General features: G+C 44.5%; 1 protein-coding gene across 6 annotated transcripts in view; it reads left to right on the forward strand.

The window, feature by feature from the left end:
* LOC144594212 (ATP-binding cassette sub-family C member 12-like) overlaps positions 1 to 14,750 on the forward strand; it is a 95,135-nt gene extending 80,385 nt beyond the window's left edge. For all 6 annotated transcript variants that reach the window (XM_078400424.1, XM_078400423.1, XM_078400426.1 and 3 more), the window contains 5 exons: positions 3,007 to 3,166; positions 6,305 to 6,383; positions 8,603 to 8,716; positions 11,122 to 11,286; positions 12,624 to 14,750. In XM_078400424.1, the coding sequence (XP_078256550.1) occupies positions 3,007 to 3,166; positions 6,305 to 6,383; positions 8,603 to 8,716; positions 11,122 to 11,286; positions 12,624 to 12,716 (611 nt within the window). In that variant the 3' untranslated portion in view covers positions 12,717 to 14,750. The remainder of the gene's footprint in view (positions 1 to 3,006; positions 3,167 to 6,304; positions 6,384 to 8,602; positions 8,717 to 11,121; positions 11,287 to 12,623) is intronic.
* The last annotated feature ends 7,908 nt before the right edge of the window (positions 14,751 to 22,658 follow it).

A 22,658-nucleotide genomic window follows, 5' to 3' on the forward strand; every position in this document is an offset into this window, starting at 1 on the left:
GTTTAGTTTAGTTTAGAGATACGGCATGGAAACAGGCCCTTTGGCCCACCGAGTCCGCGCCGACCAGCGATCCCCGCACTATCACTATTAACACTATCCTACACACACTGCGGACAATTTACAATGGTTACAAGCCAATAAACCTACAAACCTGTACGTCTTTGAGTTGTGGGAAGGAACCGAAACTCTCGGAGAGAGCCCACGCGGTCACGAGGAGAACTTACAAACTCCGTACAGACAGCGCCCTGTACCAGACAGCAAGCGCTGGTAAGGCAGCAACTCTACCGCTGCGCCACCGCGCCGTCATCTTGAAATAAATGCTAGCGTTGAGTTTGCTTTCTTTACTTTGCTTGAATAATGATTCTAATCACTGACCTAAAATCTGACATCTTCATAGTTGCAGGTGCTTTCCCATCGATCTCAGGTGTTTAGATTTTTTTTTCAATTTTCTATTTACTGGAGTTGCCAAGGGCAAAAAGCAAAATAGACATGGATGTTAAAGGGGAAGATTGAGAGGCTACATTTTAATGCTCCTGATCCAAGGACAAGTGTAGAAGAGGATGTCTAGTCATAGAAAACCATTAAACATTTTCAGTACAATTAATTACCACTTTCAGAATATATATTATATATAGGTTTATGGCAAGGTGCATTTGAGTTATGAATGAAATGCCACAACAAGTAGCCACACATTTAAGAATAACTGTGTTTCTAAGATAAGTTTATAATCCAGTATTTTGTATTAATGATGCATTTACAGCAGCACAAATCCATCTTTAAATTCTCCTTTGCTACTTGTAAAGCAGAAATAATTAATTCAATGGTAAGTGGAAGGAATAAATGAGCCGGGGTTAAGATCTATGCTGAGCTACAATGGAAATCTGAAATAATTCAACATTTTTAAGAATGATAAGGAAAAGTGTCGGAAATAATTTTTTAACACATTTATCCTGGACAACCAGCTTAATAGCGTTAAAGATTTGAAGGGATAGTTTTATGGTTTTATGTTGCTGTTTTGAGTCTAGTTACAGAACACAGACTGAGGTCTGCATTGGCAGTGTTACATAGAAACATAGAAAATAGGTGCAGGAGTAGGCCATTCGGCCCTTCGAGCCTGCACCGCCATTCAATATGATCATGGCTGATCATCCGCTCAGTAAACTGTACCTGCCTTCTCTCCATACCCTCTGATCCTTTTAGCCACAAGGGCCACATCTAACTCCCTCTTAAATATAGCCAATGAACTGACCTCAATTCCACAGACTCACCACTCTCTGTGCGAAGAAATATTTTCTCATCTCGGTCCTAAAAGACTTCACCCTTATCCTTAAGCTGTGACCCCTAGTTCTGGACTTCCCCAACATCGGGAACAATCTTCCCGCATCTAGCCTCTCCAACCCCTTAAGAATTTTATATGTTTCAATAAGATCCCCCCTCAGTCTTCTAAATTCCAGCGAGTACAAGCCTAGTCTATCCAATCTTTCTTCATATGAAAGTCCCGCCATTCCAGGGATCAATCTAGTGAACCTTCTCTGTACTCCCTCTAAGGCAAGAACGTCTTTCCTCAGATTAGGAGACCAAAACTGCACACAATACTCCAGGTGCGGTCTCACCAAGGCCCTGTACAACTGCAGTAGAACCTCCCTGCTCCTAAAATCAAATCCTCTTGCTATGAATGCCAACATACCATTCGCTTTCTTCACTGCCTGCTGCACCTGCACGTTTGCTTTCAATGACTGGTGCACCATGACACCCAGGTCACGTTGCATCTCCCCTTCTCCTAATCGTTCACCATTCAGGTAATACTCTGCTTTATTACCATTCAGGTAATACTCTGCTTTCCTGTTCTTGCCGACAAAGTACTTACGGCACTAATAAAAGTACTAACACACAAGGGTCTTGGGCGGCAGAGTGGCGCAGCGATAGCATTGCTGCCTCACAGCGCCATCCTGACCGTAGGTGGTGCCTGGGCGGAGTATGCACGTTCTCCCTTGTGTCAGCGTGGGTTCTCCTCCGGGTGCTCCGGCATCCTCCCACATCCTAAAGACGTGCAGATTGGCCTTTGTAAATTGTCCCCAGAGTGCAGGGTGTGGATGAGAAAGTGGGACAACATAGAACTAGTGTGGGTCGACACAAAATGCTGGAGTAACTCAGCGGGACAGGCAGCATCTCGGGAGAGAAGGAATGGGGGACGTTTCGGGTCGAGACCCTTCTTCAGACTGATCAGTCACATCGAACTAGCGTGAACTCGTTTGAACGGGTGATCGATGTCTACCCTATCTATGCCTCACATAATTTTATCTACTATCAGCTCTCCCCTCACCCTTCAGCAATCCAAGCTTGTCAGGCCTCTCCTTACACCAATACTTTCTAATCCCGGCAGCTTTCTGGTAAACCTTTTCTGTACCCTCTCCAAAACCTCCTCATTCTTCCTGTATTGAGGCATAAATGTCACATAATGCAGCACAGTAATAGACACCAGCAAAACATGAAAGGTCAGGCACTATCTGTGGAAGGAATGGGTAGGCGATGTTTTGGGTCAGACCCTTCTTCAAACCCTGCAGGTACTGTCACAGGTACTAGTGTAGATGGTCGGTGTGGGCAAGTTGGGCCGAAGGGCCTGTTTCCACACTGTATCACTCTATGACTCTATATCTGTTCTGAACATGATACCAACTTAAACTTCACATCTGCCTGCATGTATTATTGATTATTATATATTTATCTGTGTGGTATTGGATAAATGGAGCTGTTAAGCTGCAGCAGGTAAGACTTTCATTGTTCCATTGCTGGCTCAGATGACAATGAAACGCTCTTGATTCCTGACAAGAGCTCTTTTTCCCTCAGTTCTCTCTCTGCCTGTTCACGTCTCTGTCTAAAAGCCTCTAAAATAACGTCGCAAATTATTTTCCTTCGTTGTGACAATCCTGGATTCTTGGTTGAACTCCTTGCATTGATATAATTTAGATAACATACAATCTACTAAGAAAGGGTTTGTTGTTGCAGGGAAGTCGTCTTTGAGCATGGCGTTGTTCAGACTGGTGGAACCCGTGACAGGGAAAATCCTAATTGACAACGTTGACATTGGCACCGTAGGTCTGGAAGATTTGCGAAGTAAAATCTCTGTCATTCCTCAAGACCCAGTCCTGTTTGTGGGCACAGTGAGGTAAGAACTCCATGCATTCTCCACAACCATCGCTAATTGTTCCATTGTGTCGGAAGGAACTGCAGACGCTGGTTTAAACCGAAGGTAGACACAAAATGCTGGAGTAGCTCAGCGGGACAGGCAGCATCTCTGGAGAGAAGGAATGGGTGACGTTTCGGGTCTTCTTCGACCCTTCTTCAGAGTTGGGGGGGGGGGGGTTGAGAGGGAGGTACATAGATAAGGAAGCGTGAAGGTGTGAAAACATGACAAAGAGGATGGAGATCAAGGAAAGTGTAGAATTGATCATTGTTAGCTGAGAGAAGATAACAACAAAGCAAACGGAGATAAAATGTAGTCAGAGACAGTCAGACTGGTCGGAGTAGTATAAGAAAATAACTGCAGATGCTGGTACAAATCGATTTATTCACAAAATGCTGGAGTAACTCAGCAGGTCAGGCAGCATCTCGGGAGAGAAGGAATGGGTGACGTTTCGGGTCGAGACCCTTCTTCGGACTGATGTCAGGGGGGCGGGACAAAGGAAGGATATAGGTGGAGACAGGAAGATAGAGGGAGATCTGGGAAGGGGGAGGGGACTGGTCGGAGAACTGGGAAGGGGAGGGATGGAGAGAGGGAAAGCAAGGGTTACTTGAAGTTAGAGAAGTCAATGTTCATACATGCTGGGGGGTGTAAGCTGCCCAAGCGAAATATGAGGTGCTGTTCCTCCAATTTGCGCTGTGCCTCACTCTGACAATGGAGGAGGCCCAGGACAGAAAGGTCAGTGTGGGAATGGGAAGGGGAGTTAAAGTGTGCGACAACCGGATAAATAGCTAATTATTCCATTGACTTCAATGTGGAACCAACAACTGTCGTTACGTACTAGACAATAGACAATAGACAATAGGTGCAGGAGTAGTACTGTGTCTTGTTCCACCAGCCGGGTGTGGATTGATTTCTGAACTCGCATTCTGTCGGAAAATGTGTGACTTTGATTCAGGAGCTTTGCTCGTGGAGCTGCTGTGATACCTTGTGCTGGACAATTGTCTCCAGACCCAGCCTGAAGACGGGTCTCAACTCGAAAGATCACCCATTCCTTCCCTCCTGAGATGCTGCCTGTCCCGCTGAGTTATGCAGCATTTTGTGTCTATCTGCTGTGATACATAGCCTAAAGCTCGGACTCACAGCTCAATAGACTTTATAATTTTAAAAGTCACATCATATTATTGAAGAACAAGGTAGTGGGAATAATGTGCAGGAAAATAATTTTTAAGCCATCACAATTTAATCAATAGCAAAGGGTTATTGTGATATCAATGCTGATGCACATTACTAGATGCCCAATTGTTTCACCCTTCCTCCCCCCCCCCCTCTCCCCCCCTCCCCCCCCCCCCCCCCCCTTCCCAACATCTATATTCCTTCCTCTGGCTTCACATTTTGGGCCTCTTCTTTCCTTATCTCACACCTTTTGTCTTTTGATCTCTAGCCTTTGTCCAACCATCTGGCAATGTAACCCCCCCCCCCCCCCCCATCTCGCGTGAATCCACCTATCACTTCCCTCCCCCACCTCTCTTCCAGCTTTCTCCCCCTGCCCCCCTACTACAGTCACGGGGTGGCACGGTGGCGCAGCGGTAGAGTTGCTGCTTTACAACGCTTGCTGCGCCGGAGTCCCGGGTTCGATCCCGACTACGGGTGCTTTCTGTACGGAGTTTGTACGTTCTCCCCGTGACCGCGTGGGTTTTCTCCGAGATCTTCGGTTTCCTCCCACACTCCAAAGACGTACAGGTCTGTAGGTTAATTGGCTTGGTAAATGGAAAAATTGTCCCTAGTGGGTGTAGGATAGTGTTAGTGTGCGGGGATCGCTGGTCAGCATGGACTCAGTGGGCCAAAAGGCCTGTTTCCACACAGTATCTCTAAAATGAAAAACTAAAATTACTATCAGTCTAAAGAGGGTCCTGACCTGAAACATCATTTATCCATGTTCTCCAGAGATGCTGCCTGACCCGCTGAGTTACTCCAGCACTTTGTGCCTTTTTTTGTTGTAAACCAGCATCTGCAGTTCTTTATTTCTCCACTCCACTGATTCTGTCTTTATTCAAGTTAATGGCTGCTTTCTCCTCTAACTTGAAAAAATGTCTCAGATGTTACTGGCCAAATCTAAGCATCAAACCTCAGTGGACACCTTAAGCTGCTCGACATCCCTTGTCTAGTTAATGGATCAGCAAATTAAACATCAAGATTCTAATCCATAAATTGGAATTTACTATAACTAGAAAACACTGTGTTAATTTGAAATATTTGTGGCTATTTGCGTGACAAAGGTCAGGCTAACAAAAACAAAAATAGTTATGACTCAAAATGCTGGAATAACTCAGTGGGTCATGTAGCATCTCTGGAGAACATGGATAGGTGATGTTTCACAGAGTGCAGGAGTAACTGAGCGGGTCAGGCAGCATCTCTGGAGAACATGGATAGGTGATGTTTCACAGAGTGCTGGAGTAACTCAACGGGTCAGGCAGCATCTCTGGAGAACATGGATAGGTGACGTTTTGGGTAGGGACCCTTCCTCAGACTCCACAAAGTCCTAGAGTAACTCAGCGGGTCAGGCAGCATCTCGAGAGCATTAATTACTGGAGTAAGAGTCACGACCTAAAACGTCACCAACCCATGTTCTAGTTTAGTTTAGTTTACTGTCACGTGTACTGAGGTACATTGAAAAGCTTTTGTGCGTGCTATCCAGTCAGCAGTAAGACAATACACGATTACAATCGATCCATTTGGTGTGTGGATACATGATAAGGGAACAGGATATGGTGCAAGGTTCCCCAGAGATGCTGCCCGTCCCGCTGAGTTCCTCCAGCACTTTGAGTCTTTTTTTGTGAACCTGCAACTGGCAGTTCCTTGTGCCTCCAATTATCATGCTGTTTTATCAATAACATTGGCCGTATCGAGCCCTGCTGCTTTGATCAGAATTTTTAATGATTCTTCACTGAATCTTGCAGTATCTTATTCAAATCTCACTGGTATTCAAATCCCTGACAAAAATAATTGTTGGCTGTTTTTATAATAGCCTTCCTCTCCTCAGGCCCTGAGGTAGTCATGCAAATGTTGTCTGCTGCATTCGATTTATCCAAAGCTGAATAAAACCCTCTGCTCTTTTTACAGGTACAATTTAGACCCCTTTGGGACCTACAAAGAAGATGCAATTTGGGATGTCCTTGAAAGGACATACGTGAAGGATATGGTAAGTTTAAAACAATTCAAAACCATCATTATTGCTCATTAATATTGATAAGGCACGTGGTTTTATTTTAGTAATAACAATGGACTGCTTGCAATGTTTAATTCCGCCAGCATATTTTCCTCATGATTGCTGTAGGTGTTGATAAATTACTTTGATAAGAGCTCTAGATAACGTGTTTAGTCACGGTTTGAGCGGCAAAATAGGTTTACGATTTACTTCAGTGCAATTGGTAGCTCATATATTATTGTATAATCCCTTGATCCAGCAGCTTGCTAATGAGAGGCATGAATATGTTTGTTAGAAAAACCATATTGCTCTGCCATCTGCTTAATATCAAACCATCACCACATAAAATGTTTATCAAACAGTCCAGTCCACAGACCATATTAACTCTTAAAAAGTAAGACACAGTGGTGCAGCGGTAGAGTTACTGCCTCACAGCGCCAAATTTGCAGATGATACTAAGTTGGGGGGTAGTGTGAATTGTGAGGAAGATGCAATAAGGCTGCAGGGTGACTTGGACAGGTTGTGTGAGTGGGCGGATACATGGCAGATGCAGTTTAATGTAGATAAGTGTGAGGTTATTCACTTTGGAAGTAAGAATAGAAAGGCAGATTATTATCTGAATGGTGTCAAGTTAGGAGGAGGGGGAGTTCAACGAGATCTGGGTGTCCTAGTGCATCAGTCAATGAAAGGAAGCATGCAGGTACAGCAGGCAGTGAAGAAAGCCAATGGAATGTTGGCCTTCGTAACAAGAGGAGTTGAGTATAGGAGCAAAGAGGTCCTTCTACAGTTGTACCGGGCCCTGGTGAGACCGCACCTGGAGTACTGTGTGCAGTTTTGGTCTCCAAATTTGAGGAAGGATATTCTTGCTATGGAGGGCGTGCAGCGTAGGTTCACTAGGTTAATTCCCGGAATGGCGGGACTGTCGTATGTTGAAAGGCTGGAGCGATTGGGCTTGTATACACTGGAATTTAGAAGGATGAGGGGGGATCTTATTGAAACATATAAGATAATTAGGGGATTGGACACATTAGAGGCAGATAACATGTTCCCAATGTTAGGGGAGTCCAGAACAAGGGGCCACAGTTTGAGAATAAGGGGTAGGCCATTTAGAACGGAGATGAGGAAGAACTTTTTCAGTCAGAGGGTGGTGAAGGTGTGGAATTCTCTGCCTCAGAAGGCAGTGGAGGCCAGTTCGTTGGATGCTTTCAAGAGAGAGCTGGATAGAGCTCTTGAGGATAGCGGAGTGAGGGGGTATGGGGAGAAGGCAGGAACGGGGTACTGATTGAGTGATCAGCCATGATCGCATTGAATGGCGGTGCTGGCTCGAAGGGCTGAATGGCCTACTCCTGCACCTATTGTCTATTGTCTATTGTCTATTGAGACCCGGTCTGGCTCCTGACTACAGGTGCTGTCTGTAGGGAGTTTACGCGTTCTCCCTGTGTCAGTGTGGGTTTTCTCCGGGTGCTCCGGCTTCCTCCCACATTCCCAGAGTGTGCAGGTTTGTAGGGTGATTGACTTCTGTAAATTGTCCCGGGTGTGTAGAATAGAACTAGTGTACGGGGTGATCACAGGTCGGCGTGGACTTGGCGGACCGAAGGGCGTGTTTCCACACTGTATCTCTATATTAAAATAGAGATTTTGCCGCTCAGTAATTATAAAGAGTAAGCTTGATAAAATATACAATGTTAAAATTATGGAAATGTTTTATTCTGTCATTTGGCTTTTAGTTTGTTTAGCGATACAGCTTGGAGCAGGCCCATCGGCCCACCGAGTCCAAGCCAACTATCGATCACCCTTTCACACTACGTTAAGTTCTATGTTATTCCATTTTCTTATCCTCTCCCTACACACTGGGGGCAATTTACAAAGGCCAATTAACCCAGAAACCCGCACGTCTTTGGGATCTGGGAGGAAACCGGAGCACCCGGAGGAAACCCAAGTAGTCACAGGGAGAATGTGCCAATTTCACCACAGACAGCACCCTGGGTCAGGATCGAACCTGGGTCTCTGGCACTGTGAGATGGCAGCTCTACCCGCTACGCCACCATGCCTTATTCAGAAAAGTACAATTCAGGTATTCACTTACTTTGGGTATTAACGCGATTCAGAAAATCCATGGTCAATCCACTCGAAATTTATGGGATAAACGCTATCTTTTGCTGAATAAGAAAGTTATTATTAAATGTTCATTGTAAAAACTTGCCAATTCGAAGGTAACCAAGCTTCCTAAGAAACTGGAATCAGAGGTGGTAGAAAATGGAGAAAACTTCTCGGTGGGAGAACGCCAGTTGTTGTGCATGGCCAGAGTGCTCCTGAGGAACTCGAAGGTAGGAAAATCCAAACTGGGAAACCGAAGGAACTGCAGGTGCTGGAACCTTGCGTGGAGCACAATGTGCTGGAGGAACTCAGCAGGTAACTGCTGAGTCGCTGAGCTATTCCCAGCAGACCGTGTTCAAAACAAGCTGGAACAGACGAAAGGAGGAGAATAAAATGTATAATAATGGAGATACAAAGAACTGGCTGGCATCAGTGGTTATGGGGAGAAGGCAGGAGAATGGGGTTAAGAGGGAGAGATAGATCAGCCATGATTGAATGGCGGAATAGACTTGATGGGCCGAATGGCCTAATTCTGCTCCTATAACTTATGAACTTATGAAGTGCAGAAGTTGGTTTACAAAAAGAGACACAAAGTGCTGGAGGAACTCTGCAGATAAATGCAGAACAGCTGAATTGCCCCAGTTCAAAACAAACTGGAACTTAGACAAAAGGAGGGGAGTAGAATGAAAGGGATAGTGGAGATGCAAGTAACTGCAGATGCTGGCTCACAAAAAAAGGACACAAAGTGCTGGAGTAACTCATCGGGTGACTGCAAACTGCCAAGTTACTCCAAGAAAAAACAAACCGGAACTTAGGCAAAAGGAGGGGGAAAAAAAGGAATGGAATAAAGGAGTAAAGGAACTGCAGATGCTGGTTTACAAAAAAAGACACAAAGCGCCGGAGTAACTCGGCAGGTCAGGCAGCATTCCTGAAGAACGCAGTCAGGTGATTTGGGTCCCAGTCAGAGCACATTCGGGTTGGGACCCTACAATAGACAATAGACAATAGGTGCAGGAGGAGGCTATTCGGCCCTTCAAGCCAGCACCGCCATTCAATGTGATCATGGCTGATCATTCTCAATCAGTACCCCGTTCCTGCCTTCTCCCCATACCCCCTGACTCCGCTATCCTTAAGAGCTCTATCCAGCTCTCTCTTGAATGCATTCAGAGAATTGGCCTCCACTGCCTTCTGAGGCAGAGAATTCCACAGATTCACAACTCTCTGACTGAAAAAGTTTTTCCTCATCTCAGTTCTAAATGGCCTACCCCTTATTCTTAAACTGTGGCCCCTTGTTCTGGACTCCCCCAACATTGGGAACATGTTTCCTGCCTCTAACGTGTCCAACCCCTTAATAATCTTATACGTTTCGATAAGATCTCCTCTCATCCTTCTAAATTCCAGTGTATACAAGCCTACTTCAAAGGAACAATGATATTGTCAAGAAAAGACTCAGCTGCAAATAGTTCCCATAATCAGGGAATCCATTGTTCTGAGACCAGTGCATGATTTCAGGTTTTGGTGTTTGGTATAAAATCATGAGAGGAATAGATCGGGTAGATGCACAGATGTTCTTGCCCAGAGTAGGTGAATCGAGGACCAGAGGACATAGATTCAAGGTGAATGGGAAAAGATTGAATAGGACTCTGAGGGGTAACATTTTCACACAAAAGGTGGTGGGTCTATGTAGCAAGCTGCCAGAGGAGGTAGTTGAAGCTGGGACCATTCCAACATTTAAGAAACAGTTAGACAGGTTCATGGATTGGACAGGTTTGGAGGGATATGGACCAAACGCGGGCAGATAGCTGGGAAGTGTTGGCTGGTGTGGACAAGTTGGGCGGAAGGGCCTGTTTCCACACTGTATCACTCTATGACTCCAATGGGAGAGTCTATGACGAGTGGTCATACCTCAGAATTAAAGGACGTTCTTTTAGGAAGGAGATGAAGAGGAATTTCTTTCATTAGAGGGTGGTGAATCTGTGGAATTCTTTGTTTTTGGCCGTTGGAATTTTTAAAATGAGTGTGAAGAAGGGTCCTGACCTGAAACGTCGCCTGTCCATTCCCACCACAGATGCTGCTTGATCCCTTGAGTTCCTCCAGCACTTTGTGTTTTGCTACTTAACAAGTTTTCCATAAAATGAGAAGGACAATAAAGTGGTCTAAATGAGGAAGATATTTTTCTTTGCCTCATGGGATTAATTCTATTGATGGCTCAGGTTTTGGTGTTTCAGCCCCTGATAGTCACAGAGTTCAAGATCATAAGTGATGGGGAGAAGGCAGGAGAATGGGGTTAGGAGGGAGAGATAGATCAGCCATGATTGAATGGCGGAGTAGACTTGATGGGCCAAATGGCCTAATTCATTTATGCCATTCAATTAGGCCATTTGGCCCATCATGTCTACTCCGCCATTCAACCATGGCTGATTTATCTCTCCCTCCAAACCCCATTCTCCTGCCTTCTCCACATAACCCCTGACATCTCAGTCTGAAGAAGGGTATCGACCCAAAACATGACCCATTCCTTCTCTCCAGAGATGCTGCCCATCCTGCTGAGTTACTCCAGCATCTTGCATCTATGTAAGGTCAATGATCTCTGTTTCTATCTTCAAACTAATTTATAGTACAATCTATCCATCAGATAATAGTGTTGGATGAAGCTACATCCTCCATTGATTCAGAGACCGATTCCTTGGTTCAAGCCACCATCAAAGAAGCATTCAAAGACTGCACCATACTAACAATCGCACATCGGATACACACAGTTCTGGAATGTGACAGGATTCTAGTTATGGATGATGGAAAGGTAGAGTACATTCTAAAGAATATCTTTTTGTTTCGATATCAATATTATTGCACAAAGGCACCGAGCTAGTGTTTGTTATTAACTAACAGTACCTACAAGTCCCCGGTCACTCCCTCTTCTCCCCTCTCCCATCTGACAAGAGGTATAGGTGTGAAAACACACACCTCCAGATTCAGGGACAGTTTCTTCCCAGCTATTAGTAGGCAACTGAACCATCCTATCACCAACTAGAGAGTGGTCCTGACCACTTAACTAAATAGTTAAACTTAAACTAAACTCAAACCTACCATCTATCTCATTGGAGACCCTCAGACTACTTATAATCGGACCTTACTGGCATTTATCTTCCACTAAACATTATATCCTTTATCATGTATCTGTATACGGCGGACGACTCAATTGTAATCATGTCTCGCCTTTCTGCTGACTGGTTAGCACTCAACAAACATCTTTGCACTGTACCTCGTTACATGTGACAATAACCTAAATTAAAGTAAACCTTGCATGAGGATAGTTGAATGAAAAACTACAAATAATATGAAATATTTGTTGGTATAAAACTAACCTATAACTATATCATTAAGAACAAGAAAAGGAGGTAATGACTGGACACAGACTCGTGTTTAAAATTCCCCAGTTTAGTTTAGTTTAGATATACAAGGTTTCAAGATCAATTTATTGTCACACGCACCAATTAAGGTACAGTGGAATTTGAGTTACCATACAGCCATACTAACTAAAAAGCAACAAGACACACAGCCACATAAAATAAAATTTAACATAACCATCCACCACAGCAGCTTCCACATTCCTCTGAGATGGAAGGTGATAAAGTTCTTGTTCTCCCGCGGTCGGGGCCGTTGAACCACCTGCAGTCGGGGCCCCCAATCAAAACCCCCGCAGCCGACGGTCTGAAGCCCTCACGTCGGGGTGATCGAAACTCCTGCCTCAGGGCGGTTGAAACTCTCTCCGCGGCATGGAGCTCCCGAGTCGGCCTCTTCTTACCGGAGATCGTGGGCTTCACGATATGCAGCGAGGAAATAACCTTTTGGCCCACCCAGACCAGAGATCCTCATGCACAAGCACTATCCTACACACTAGGGACAATCCACCAAAGCCAATTAACCTACAATGTTAGTTATGTGGGAGGAAACCAGAGCACCCGCAGAAAACCCACACGGTCACGGGGAGAACGTATAAACTCCGTACAGGCAGCACCCACAGTCAGGATCGAACCCAGGTCTCCTCTGTAAGGCAGCAACTCTACCGCTGCGCCACTGTGCCACTGTTTTTGTTGGAAAGTTTATAATCTAATTCGAATATTTTGCTGTTTTCAGGTTGTGGAATTTGACACTCCAGCTGCACTGTTACAGAATCAGAATTCAGTTTTTACATCCATGCTGGCTACATCCAACAAAATGAGGTCATAAATATGTAGAGACAATTCAAATAGTTGGTCCTAATTCCTAATGAAAGATATTATGATTGGATCAGAAGAAGATTGATGGCGAGGATTTGAGTTTTAAATGCTCTTAAGGAGCTGAATGCATTTACTTGAATAAATCAATCAACGTAATAACCAATTATTTAGATAATCTCAATGTTTCAGCTTTGGAAAGATAAATTGGTTCCTAGTATTATTAGAATAATAATATTAAAATTATACATCATGGTAATTTATTTCGGGAATTAAAACATTAGTGTAAAGAAATGTGTGTGGGTATTTATTAGTTTATTATCAAGAGTTCTTAATTTCAAATTGATGATGATGATGAAGAAGAAAGGTTATTATCACTTGTACCCAGCTGGGCATGGTGAAATTCTTTGTTTTTGCCTCTAACATACACAAAAGAGTCGTCACAAAGGTGCCGACAAAGTAACAAAAGCTAAGATAGACACAAAATACTGGAATAACTCAGTGGGACAGACAGCATCCCTGGAGAGAAGGAATGGGTGACTTTTCAGACCGAAGAAGGCTCTCAACCTGAAACGTCACCCATTGCTTTTCTCCAGAGATGCTGCCTGTCCCGCTGAGTTACTCCAGTATTTTGTGTCTATCTTCGGTTTAAACCAGCATCTGCAGTTCCTTCCTACAAGTTACAAAAGCTTTTCACTGTGCCTCAGTACATGTGGTAGATGCATGGCAGAAGCAGTATAATGTAGATAAATGTGAGGTTGTCCACTTTGACGGCAAAAACAAGGAGGAAGATTATTATCTCAATGGTGTCCGATAAGGTAAAAGGGAAGTGCAACGAGACCTGGGTGTCCTTGTACACCAGTCACTGAAAATGCAGGCAGTGAAGAAAGCTAATGGCATGTTGGCCTTCATAACGAGAGCATTTGAGTATAGGAGTAAAGAGGTCCTTCTGCAGTTGTATAGGGCCCTGGTGAGACCACGTCTGGAGTATTGTGTGCAGGTTTGGTCTCCTAATTTGAGGAAGGTCATCCTTGCTATTGAGGCAGTGCAACATAGGTTCAGGAGGTTAATCTCTGGGATGGCGGGATTCATATGAGGAATGATTGGAAAGGCTGGGGTTGTATTCACTGGAATTTAGAAGGATGAGAGGGAATCTTATAGAAACGTTTTGGACTCCCCCATTGTTGGGGGAGTCCAAAACCAGGGGGCCACAGTCTAAGAATAAAGGGGAGGCCATTTAAAACTGAGATGAGAATAAACTTTTTCACCCAGAGAGTTGCGAATTTGTGGAATCCTCTGCCAGAGAAGGCAGTGGAGGCCGATTCACTGGATGAATTTAAAAGAGAGTTAGATAGAGCTCTAGGGGCTAGCTAGATTCAAGGAATATGGGGAGAAGGCAGGCAGGGGTTACTGATTGTGGATGATCAGCCATGATCACAATGAATGGCGGTGCTGGCCTGAAGGGCCAAATGGCCTACTCCTGCACCTATTTTCTATGTTCCTATGTTTCTATGTAATAATAAACTAAATTAAACTAACCCTTGCACGAGGATAATTGATTGCAAAATTACAAATGATATATTTGTTGGTATAAAACTAACCTACAATGATATCCTCAAGAATCTGCAAAGGAGGTGAATGGATACAAGGAGTTACAGGTTCCCACACAGATCTGCTGCCATTGCTCCCTCCTGCAAGGTGAAGGGGAATCAAGTTGCTACTGTCAAAGATAAATTGCAAAGCTTCAAGAAGATCGCAAGGGATAGGGACAGGTAGAGTGCTTAAAAATGCTTAAAGTCCTCTTCATGTGTTATAATAATTCTGTGCTTTAAAGAAATTTGAAATTGAACATGTGTCCCTGACGTTGTAGTCTACTTTAGTCAGATTCTGTTCTCTGTTGCCAAAGGACAAATGGCAATCGAGAAACAATTGAGAGGGTAACTGGACATGCGCTTATCTGCAATGGTGCGGAATTGGGCTGTGTTTACTCTGTTGTGTCCGTCAGAGGTGCAGGATGCATATTTGTTACACGACCGTTTGGGAAGAAGGAAAATTCTTAAAGTGCAGTAAACAGCAGATCAAAGGGAAATTCTGTATACATGGAGCGGATGAATCTTTGCTCGTCGAGCAGTCTCCTAGATTGCTCCCAGTCATCACTGTATTTGGCGCTCTTAAATAAAGTCTTGATTGTCTTTGTGTTGTGTTTTCTTTAACACTCCCTGACCAATTTTTGGCCAAAGCATAAAGAGGCAGGATTGTCAAGTATAGACACAAAGTGCTGGAGTAACTCAGCGGCTCAGGCAGAATCTCTGGAGAAAAAGGATGGGTGGCATTTTCAAGTTCTTGAACGGTCTAACTGCTGCAATATTGAATGGATGGGAAGCCAGGCAAGATGCTGGAGAGAGGTTTTCATTGTTCTATTCATGGCCTTGAGGGATGGGTTGGGAATGACAGTCAAGGCCAGCGGTGCGTTCCCACCCCAAAGTGCGGTTGCAAAAAGGTGGTGATTAGGCAGCTACCTGAGCAACACGTTTTCTGGTAGTTCACTGGGGTACCTTGTGGTGAAGGTACTCCCTAAGGGAAAGGGTTCCGCTGCACAGCACACAGCTGGCTGAGCAAACCCCTGAGATCATTATTTCCAGATCATTCTCGAGGCCATGACTCAACAGCATGAATCAGTTAGATGGGAAGCTGTGGCAACTTTAGATTGGTTTAGTTTAGAGATACAGCGTTGAAACGGGCCCTTCAGCCCACTGATTCTGCACCAACCAGTGATCACCCCCACCCTAGTTCGATCCTACACACCAGGGACAATTTAGAGTGGGCCAATTAGAGTGAGCCAAACCTGCACGTCTTTGGAGTGTGGGAGGAAACTGGAGCATGCGGAAAATACCTACGCAGTCACGTAGAGAATGTACAAACTCCGTACAGGCAGCACCCGTAGTCAGGATCGACCGCGGGTCTCCAGTGCTGTAAGGCAACAACTCTCTCCGCTGCGCCACCGTGCCACCTTCAGGTTTCCTCCCACATCCCAGAGACGATCAGGTTTGTAGGTTAATTGGCCTCTGCAAAATTGCCACAATTGTGTTGGCAGTGGACAGGAAAGTGGGATAACATAGAACTAGTGTGAACGGGTGATCAATGGTCAGCATGGACTCAGAGGGCCGAAGGGCCTCTTTCCATGTTGTGACTCAAAAATAGCTTTAACACCACAAGCTAACTACATAGAACACAACGGTTCATTTCTGAACTGTGGCAATGTCGACATCATTAAGTAGGACATCTTCTAATGAATTAATCCTTCAAATGCTGTTCACAATTGGGGCATTGGGAGCTGGAAACACTGCAATTTTTCAAAGTCACTCTCCAGTGATATCTTTCTCCAATGCTTGTACCTTGAGCAAAACACAAAGTGCTGGAGTAATTCTGCGGGTCAGGAAGCATCTCTGGAGACATGGATTTCGGGTTGGGATCCTTCTTCAGACCACTAAGAAGGGTCCTGATCTGAAACGTCATCTATCCATGTTTTCCAGAGATACTGCTTGGCCCAATGATTTACTCCAGCACTCTGTGTCTTCTTTTTAATAAACCAGCATCGCAGCTCCTTGTTTCGAGCTTCTGATGGATCTCTCTTCATAATTATTTTCTTGCAATCATTCTCACTGTGGCTGAAGTGCCATTTATACAGTGTATCCAGAGAGTGGCCTAGGGGAGGTTTCCGGTTTGTTTCGCATGTAAGGAAGCCCCATTAGTTCGTTTTAGTTGACATTAGTTGGACCAGTAACATCTCCAGGCAACTTTGGAGGAACCTTAGTCTTGCATCAATATTGCATCTTCCGATCATAATTTAGTGTCTGAAGAAGGGTCTCGACCTGAAACGTCACCCATTCCTTCTCTCCAGAGATGCTGCCTGTCCCGCTGAGTTACTCCAGCTTTTCGTCAATATCTTTGGTTTAAACCAGCATCTGCAGTTCTTTCCTACATAATTTAGTTTAGTTTAGTTTAGTTTAGAGATACAGAGCGGAAAAGGCCATTCGGCCCACTGAGTCCACGCCGACCAGTGATCCCCGCACACTCACACACAAAATTGTAATTTGTCCCTAGTGTGTGTAGGATAGTGTTAGTGTGCAGGGATCATGAAGGGCCTGTTTCCGCGCTGTATCTCCAAACTAAACTAAGCTATACACTAGGAACAATTTACAATTTTACTGAAACTAATTAACCTACAAAGCTGTACGTCTTTGGAGTGTGGGAGGAAACTGGAGCACCCGGAGAAAACCCACGCAGGTCACGGGGAGAAAATACAAACGCCGTAGAGACAGCATTCATGATCAAGGTCGAACCCTGGTCTCTGACGCTGTGAGGCAGCAACTCTACCGCTGCACCACCGTGATCTAGATCTAGAAGTTTCCAGGGCCAAGACTTTGTGGGTTGAGAGAAGATCGACAGGACATGTACCATATGCTGGGTACAAGAAAATAACTGCAGATGCTGGTACAAATCGAAGGTATTTGTTCACAAAATGCTGGAGTAACTCAGCAGATCAGGCAGCATCTCGGGAGAGAAGGAATGGGTGACGTTTCGAGTCGAGACGTCACCCATTCCTTCTCTCCCGAAGTGCTGCCTGACCTGCTGAGTTACTGCATGACCTGCTGAGTTACTCCAGCATTTTGTGAATAAATACCTTCGATATACTGGGTACAGAGCAGTTGTGAAAGTTGAGATTTTTTAGTCACCAGCTTTGAAACATTTAAATGGTATTGCATTTATTGAAGTCATAAAAACTTTCAACAAGGATGGGGTGCGTGGGAAAAGGGGTTTGAGGAGGGTGTAAATTTGCATTGTCTCAGTAAATTTGCATTGTCTCAGTAAATTTGCATTGTCTCTGGATTAATGAAAACTAAAAATCATTATAGACCACTTATTCTGTCAAATTCTTGAAACCATGGGAATGAATTGCCTGCAATTTACTTAAGGAGATGAGGATTGATTAGCTGCAGCAGTTTGAACAGAAACGAGACAGTTGATCAATGCTGGTACTGCTCTTCTATAAACATGATCAAAAATCTAAGAGTTTGGCTTGGTAGTTAGTCATTGTACCTGTTCCTCAACATACTTGTGCACATGGCAATAAACTCGACTCAACTAAAATAAAACATGCTTTCCCTCTCTCTCCATCCCTCCCCTTTCCAGTTCTCGGACCAGCAGACACAAAAATCAGGCAACATCTCTGGAGAGAAGGAATGGGCGACGTTTCGGGTCGAGACCCTTCTTCAGACTGATGTCAGCGGAGTGGTGGGAGAACTGGGAAGGGGGAGGGGATGCAGAGAGAGGGAAAGCAAGGGCTATTTGAAGTTAGAGAAGTCAATGTTCATATCGCTGAAGTGTAAGCTGCCCAAGCGAAATATGAGGTGCTGTTCCTCCAATTTGCGCTGGGCCTCACGCTGACAATGGAGGCCCAGAACAGAAAGGTCAGATTGGGAATGGGAGGGGAAGTTGAAGTGCTGAGCAACCGGGAGATCAGGTAGGTTAAGGTAGACTGAGCGGAGGTGTTCAGTGAAATGATCGTCGAGCCTGCGCTTGCCCTCACTGATGTACAGAAGTTGACACCTGGAATAGCGGATACAGTAGATGAGGTTGGAGGAGGTGCAAGTGAACCTCTGCCTCACCTGGAAAGACTGTCGGGGTCCTTGGATGGAGTCGAGAGGGGAGGTAAAGGGGGAGGTAAAGGGAGGTTGCAACTCCTGCGATTGCAGGGGAAAGTACCTGGGGAGGGGGTGGTTTGGGAGTTGCGGAGGGAACGGTCTCTGCGGAAAGCAGAAAGGGTTGGAGATGGGAAGATGTGACCAGTAGTGGGATCCCATTGGAGGTGGTGAAAGTGTTGGAGGATTATATGCTGACTTAAGAATTTTGACTTAAGGGTCGGCAGCCAACATAATCAAGGACCACTCACACCCTGGTCATTAGGTCATAAGTGATAGGAGCAGAATTAAGCCAATCGGCCCCTCAAGTCTACTCCGCCATTCAATCACGGCTGATCCATCACTCCTTCCTAACCCCAATCTTCTGCCTTCTCCCCATAAACCCCTAACACCCTCCCCTCTCCTGTCAGGCAGTAGATACAGAAGCTTGCAAGTGCGCACCGCCAGACTCAGGAAGAGCTTCTTCCCTGCTGTCGGCAGACTTGCACAGACCGCTCATAGGCTATGGATGTATCCCCAATCTTCCAATCTACATCGCTGACACCCTTTAATTTTTTATTATCTGCACTTTCTCTGCAGCTGTAATACCATATTCTGCACTCTGGTTTTTAATTCCGGGCTATTTAACTAACAAATTTGTTTCCTGCCCTAATTATTCATTAACAGAAGCTTCATGCAACTTCTCCCTGCAGTGCGACAAGCAAGGAAACAAAAGTTATTTTTCAGGAAACCCTAAAGAAAAGCTTCACTACATCTGCAGTTCAGAAAAACATGCTTCGCACATCTCCTTTAGATTTTGTCTCTCTCACCTTGGAGCTATGCCCTCTAACATTGAACTTTCCATCCTGGGAAAAGAATCATGACCGTCCACCCTATCTGTGCCTCATAATTGTGTATACCTCTTATCAGATCTCCCAACAACCTCTGGCGTTCCAGAGAAATGAGAACATTGCCAGAGAGCAGTCCTGAACTACTATCTACCTCAAGACATAAAATGCTGGAGTAACTCAGCGGGACAGGCAGCATCTCACCAGAGAAGGAATGGGTGACGTTTCATGACGAGACCCTTCTTCAGTCTGAAAAAGGGTCTCAACCCGAAACGTCACCCATTCCTTCTCTTCTGAGATACTGCCTGACCCGCTGAGTTACTCCAGCATTTTAGACAATAGACAATAGACAATAGGTGCAGAAGTAGGCCATTCGGCCCATTGAGCCAGCACCACCATTCAATGTGATCATGGCTGATCATTCTCAATCAGTACCCCGTTCCTGCCTTCTCCCCATACCCCCTGACTCCGCAATCCTTAAGAACTCTATCTAGCTCTCTCTTGAATGCATTCAGAGAATTGGCCTCCACTGCCTTCTGAGGCAGAGAATTCTACCTTTGATTTGAACCAGCATCTGCAGTTATTTTGCTACTATCTGCCTCTTTGATATGCCTCGGACTATCCTTGACCGGACTTTGCTGGCTTTACCTTGCACTAAACGTTATTACCATGTCATGTATCTATACACTGTAAATGGGTCGACGGTAATCATGTATAGATTGTCTTTCTGCTGACTGGTCAGCACGCGACAAAAGACTTTCACTGTACCTTGGTACATGTCACAATAAACTAAACCCGGGTTTAATCGTGACCATGGGTGGTGTCTGTACGGAGTTTGTACGTTCTCCCTGTGACAGCGTGGGAGAGAAAACCCACTCTGCCTCTGTAGGTTAATTGGCTTCGGACAAAATTGCAAATTGACCTGAGAGTAGGATAGTGCTAGTGTATGGGATCGCTGGTCGCCCCGGCCTCGGTGGGCTGAAGGGCCTGTTTCATGTATTGTAATCATGCATTGTCTTCCTGCTGACTGGTTAGCATGCAGCAAAAGCTTTTCACTGTACCTTGGTACATGTGACAATAAACTAAACTGAACTAATGATCGCAATCTGAATTAGTTGAACTCAAAGTTGAACCTGGAGGGCAGGAAAACAAATTTTCAAGGGAGCTGAATATTCTGTGATTCTATCATTTCCAAATTTGTCAATAAAAAAAAGACGTAATGCCGATACTGAATTGTTGGAAACACAACTTCAGCAATATAGAAGGTTAATTTGGGCTGGGAGGATAATTTGTCTCTTGGTTTCATCTAAACTATTGTGATTGTGGTCTTGTATCCTGGTGATCAATTTATTGTATTTCTGCATTTTTGAAAATTACAGACATTACTTTCAGTATATTCAATGATGTTAGGTGCATCTTCTAGATGAAAAATTACCGTAATCTATTGCTGTTTAGGAACTGCAAACCACATCAGTCACAGTGAGGCACAACAATTTGCGACAAGGATGGAAGGCCAACATGCTAGGTGTGGCACAGGTCCAAGTGAATTGTGATTAGCCTTAAAGCAAATGCCTCGAAATCTAGGTAGCAAGACCAGCCTTAGACATTGAAAATGTGGCTAGATTTTAACTTTGGTGACCCATCGCTGGTATCTACTTGAAATTTGGCACAGATTTAGATACATAATCATTGAGAAGGAATTCATAACTCGTCAGTGCAAAAAATTGCACACTAATTAATTAAGCTAATTAGAAAAAGTCACAGCACTCCAGCCGCGGGCCCCATGGACCCAGGCTCCATCAGCCGTGAGCTCCATCGATCCGCGTGACCCCGCTCTGGCCTGCTCCGGTCCCGGCTTGTCCGCGGCTTTCCGGGAGCTCAGAGAGTGAATTCTGAACATGTTTGAGCAAAATATTTTAAACATTGTTTTGATTTTTCCAGATGTTTTGCGTTTGTCTGAGTCTATGTCCCCGTGAAGCTGCTGTAGGCAAGATCGTCCTTGTACCGAAGATAGGCACAAAATGATGGAATCATGAGCAAAACACAAAGTGCTGTTGGAACTCAACAGGTCAGGCAGCGTCTGTGAAGAGAATGGACACAACTTCTGCATTTGAGAAGAAGGGTCCCAACCTGAAATGTTGTCTGACCATTCCCTCCACAGATGCTGCCTGACCCGCTGGGTTCCTCCTTCCCTTGGTGTGTTGCTTCAGAACTAAATTGTAATTCCCTTGTAATTCCTAAAGTTTCTTTATAAGTTTTGTCTCGATTGTAATCGTGTATTGTCTTCCTGCTGACTGGTCAGCACGCAACAGAAGCTTTTCACTGTATCTCGGGTACACGTGACAATAAACTAAGCTCAAACAAACTAAGCTCAAACCTCTTCACTCTCCACCGGTTCCCACTGCCTGACAACAATGTTCTGCCTGAATAATTTTGATACCTTTTCTGAAACAAATAAAAGTTATGGTCTCATTGGAGCCTTTCCATAAAGCAGAAATAAATTGGTTTCTGTGTATTAAAAATACAAATTTTGTAAGTACCTATCCAATAAAGCACATGTGGGGATTCCTTAATGGCAGTCACAGACTAGTGTCTGAACTACCCACAGACTCATTGAATTGAAAATGCCACTGGGACTCATTTCCAACCAGAGACACAAATGGAGGAGTTGTAAATCCCAGCGGTGGCCAAGAAATAAAAAGTTGCTCCGGAAACAATGGCCTGTTTCCTTTATCATCGTTAGCTTTTTGCATATCTTTCATTCATTGTTCTTTATCTCTCAACATCAGCGACTCTCTCTCTCTCTCTCTCTCATTTCCCTTATCCCTAAGCAGTCTGAAGAAGGGCCTCGACCCAAAACGTCACCTCTTCCTTCTCTCCAGAGATGCGGCCTGTCCCGCTGAGTTACTCCAGCTTTTTGTGTCTATCTTCAGAAAAAAAAGAAACCTCCCTTGCATTTTAACATCTGCGTTTCCTCGAGGAAGTGAACATTTCCAGTGAATATATACATGGGGAAGAGGGCACTCCAATCCTTGTTACATTTATACTGCTATTTTCCTGCAACTTTAAGTCGTCAGTTCAAGTGTTATTGAAAATATTAAACTTTTACAATATGGGTAATATTTTTATAATATGTGCTATAAATACCTTCTCACGGAACAAAGAACAGTGCAACACAAGAACAGGCCTTTTACCCCGCAATGTCTGTGCTGAACATGATGCCAGATAAACATACCTGGGGGTATGGGGAGAAGGCAGGAACGGCGGTGCTGATTGAGAATGATCAGCCATGATCACATTGAATGGCGGAGCTGGCTCAAAGGGCTGAATGGCCTCCTCCTGCACCTATTGTCTATTGTCTATTGTCTATTGTCTATAGGAAAGAACTGCACATGCTGGTTTAAATCGAAGATAGACACAAAATGC

This window comes from Rhinoraja longicauda, chromosome 6, assembly GCF_053455715.1.
Source record: "Rhinoraja longicauda isolate Sanriku21f chromosome 6, sRhiLon1.1, whole genome shotgun sequence".
Taxonomy (NCBI): Eukaryota; Metazoa; Chordata; class Chondrichthyes; order Rajiformes; family Arhynchobatidae; genus Rhinoraja; species Rhinoraja longicauda.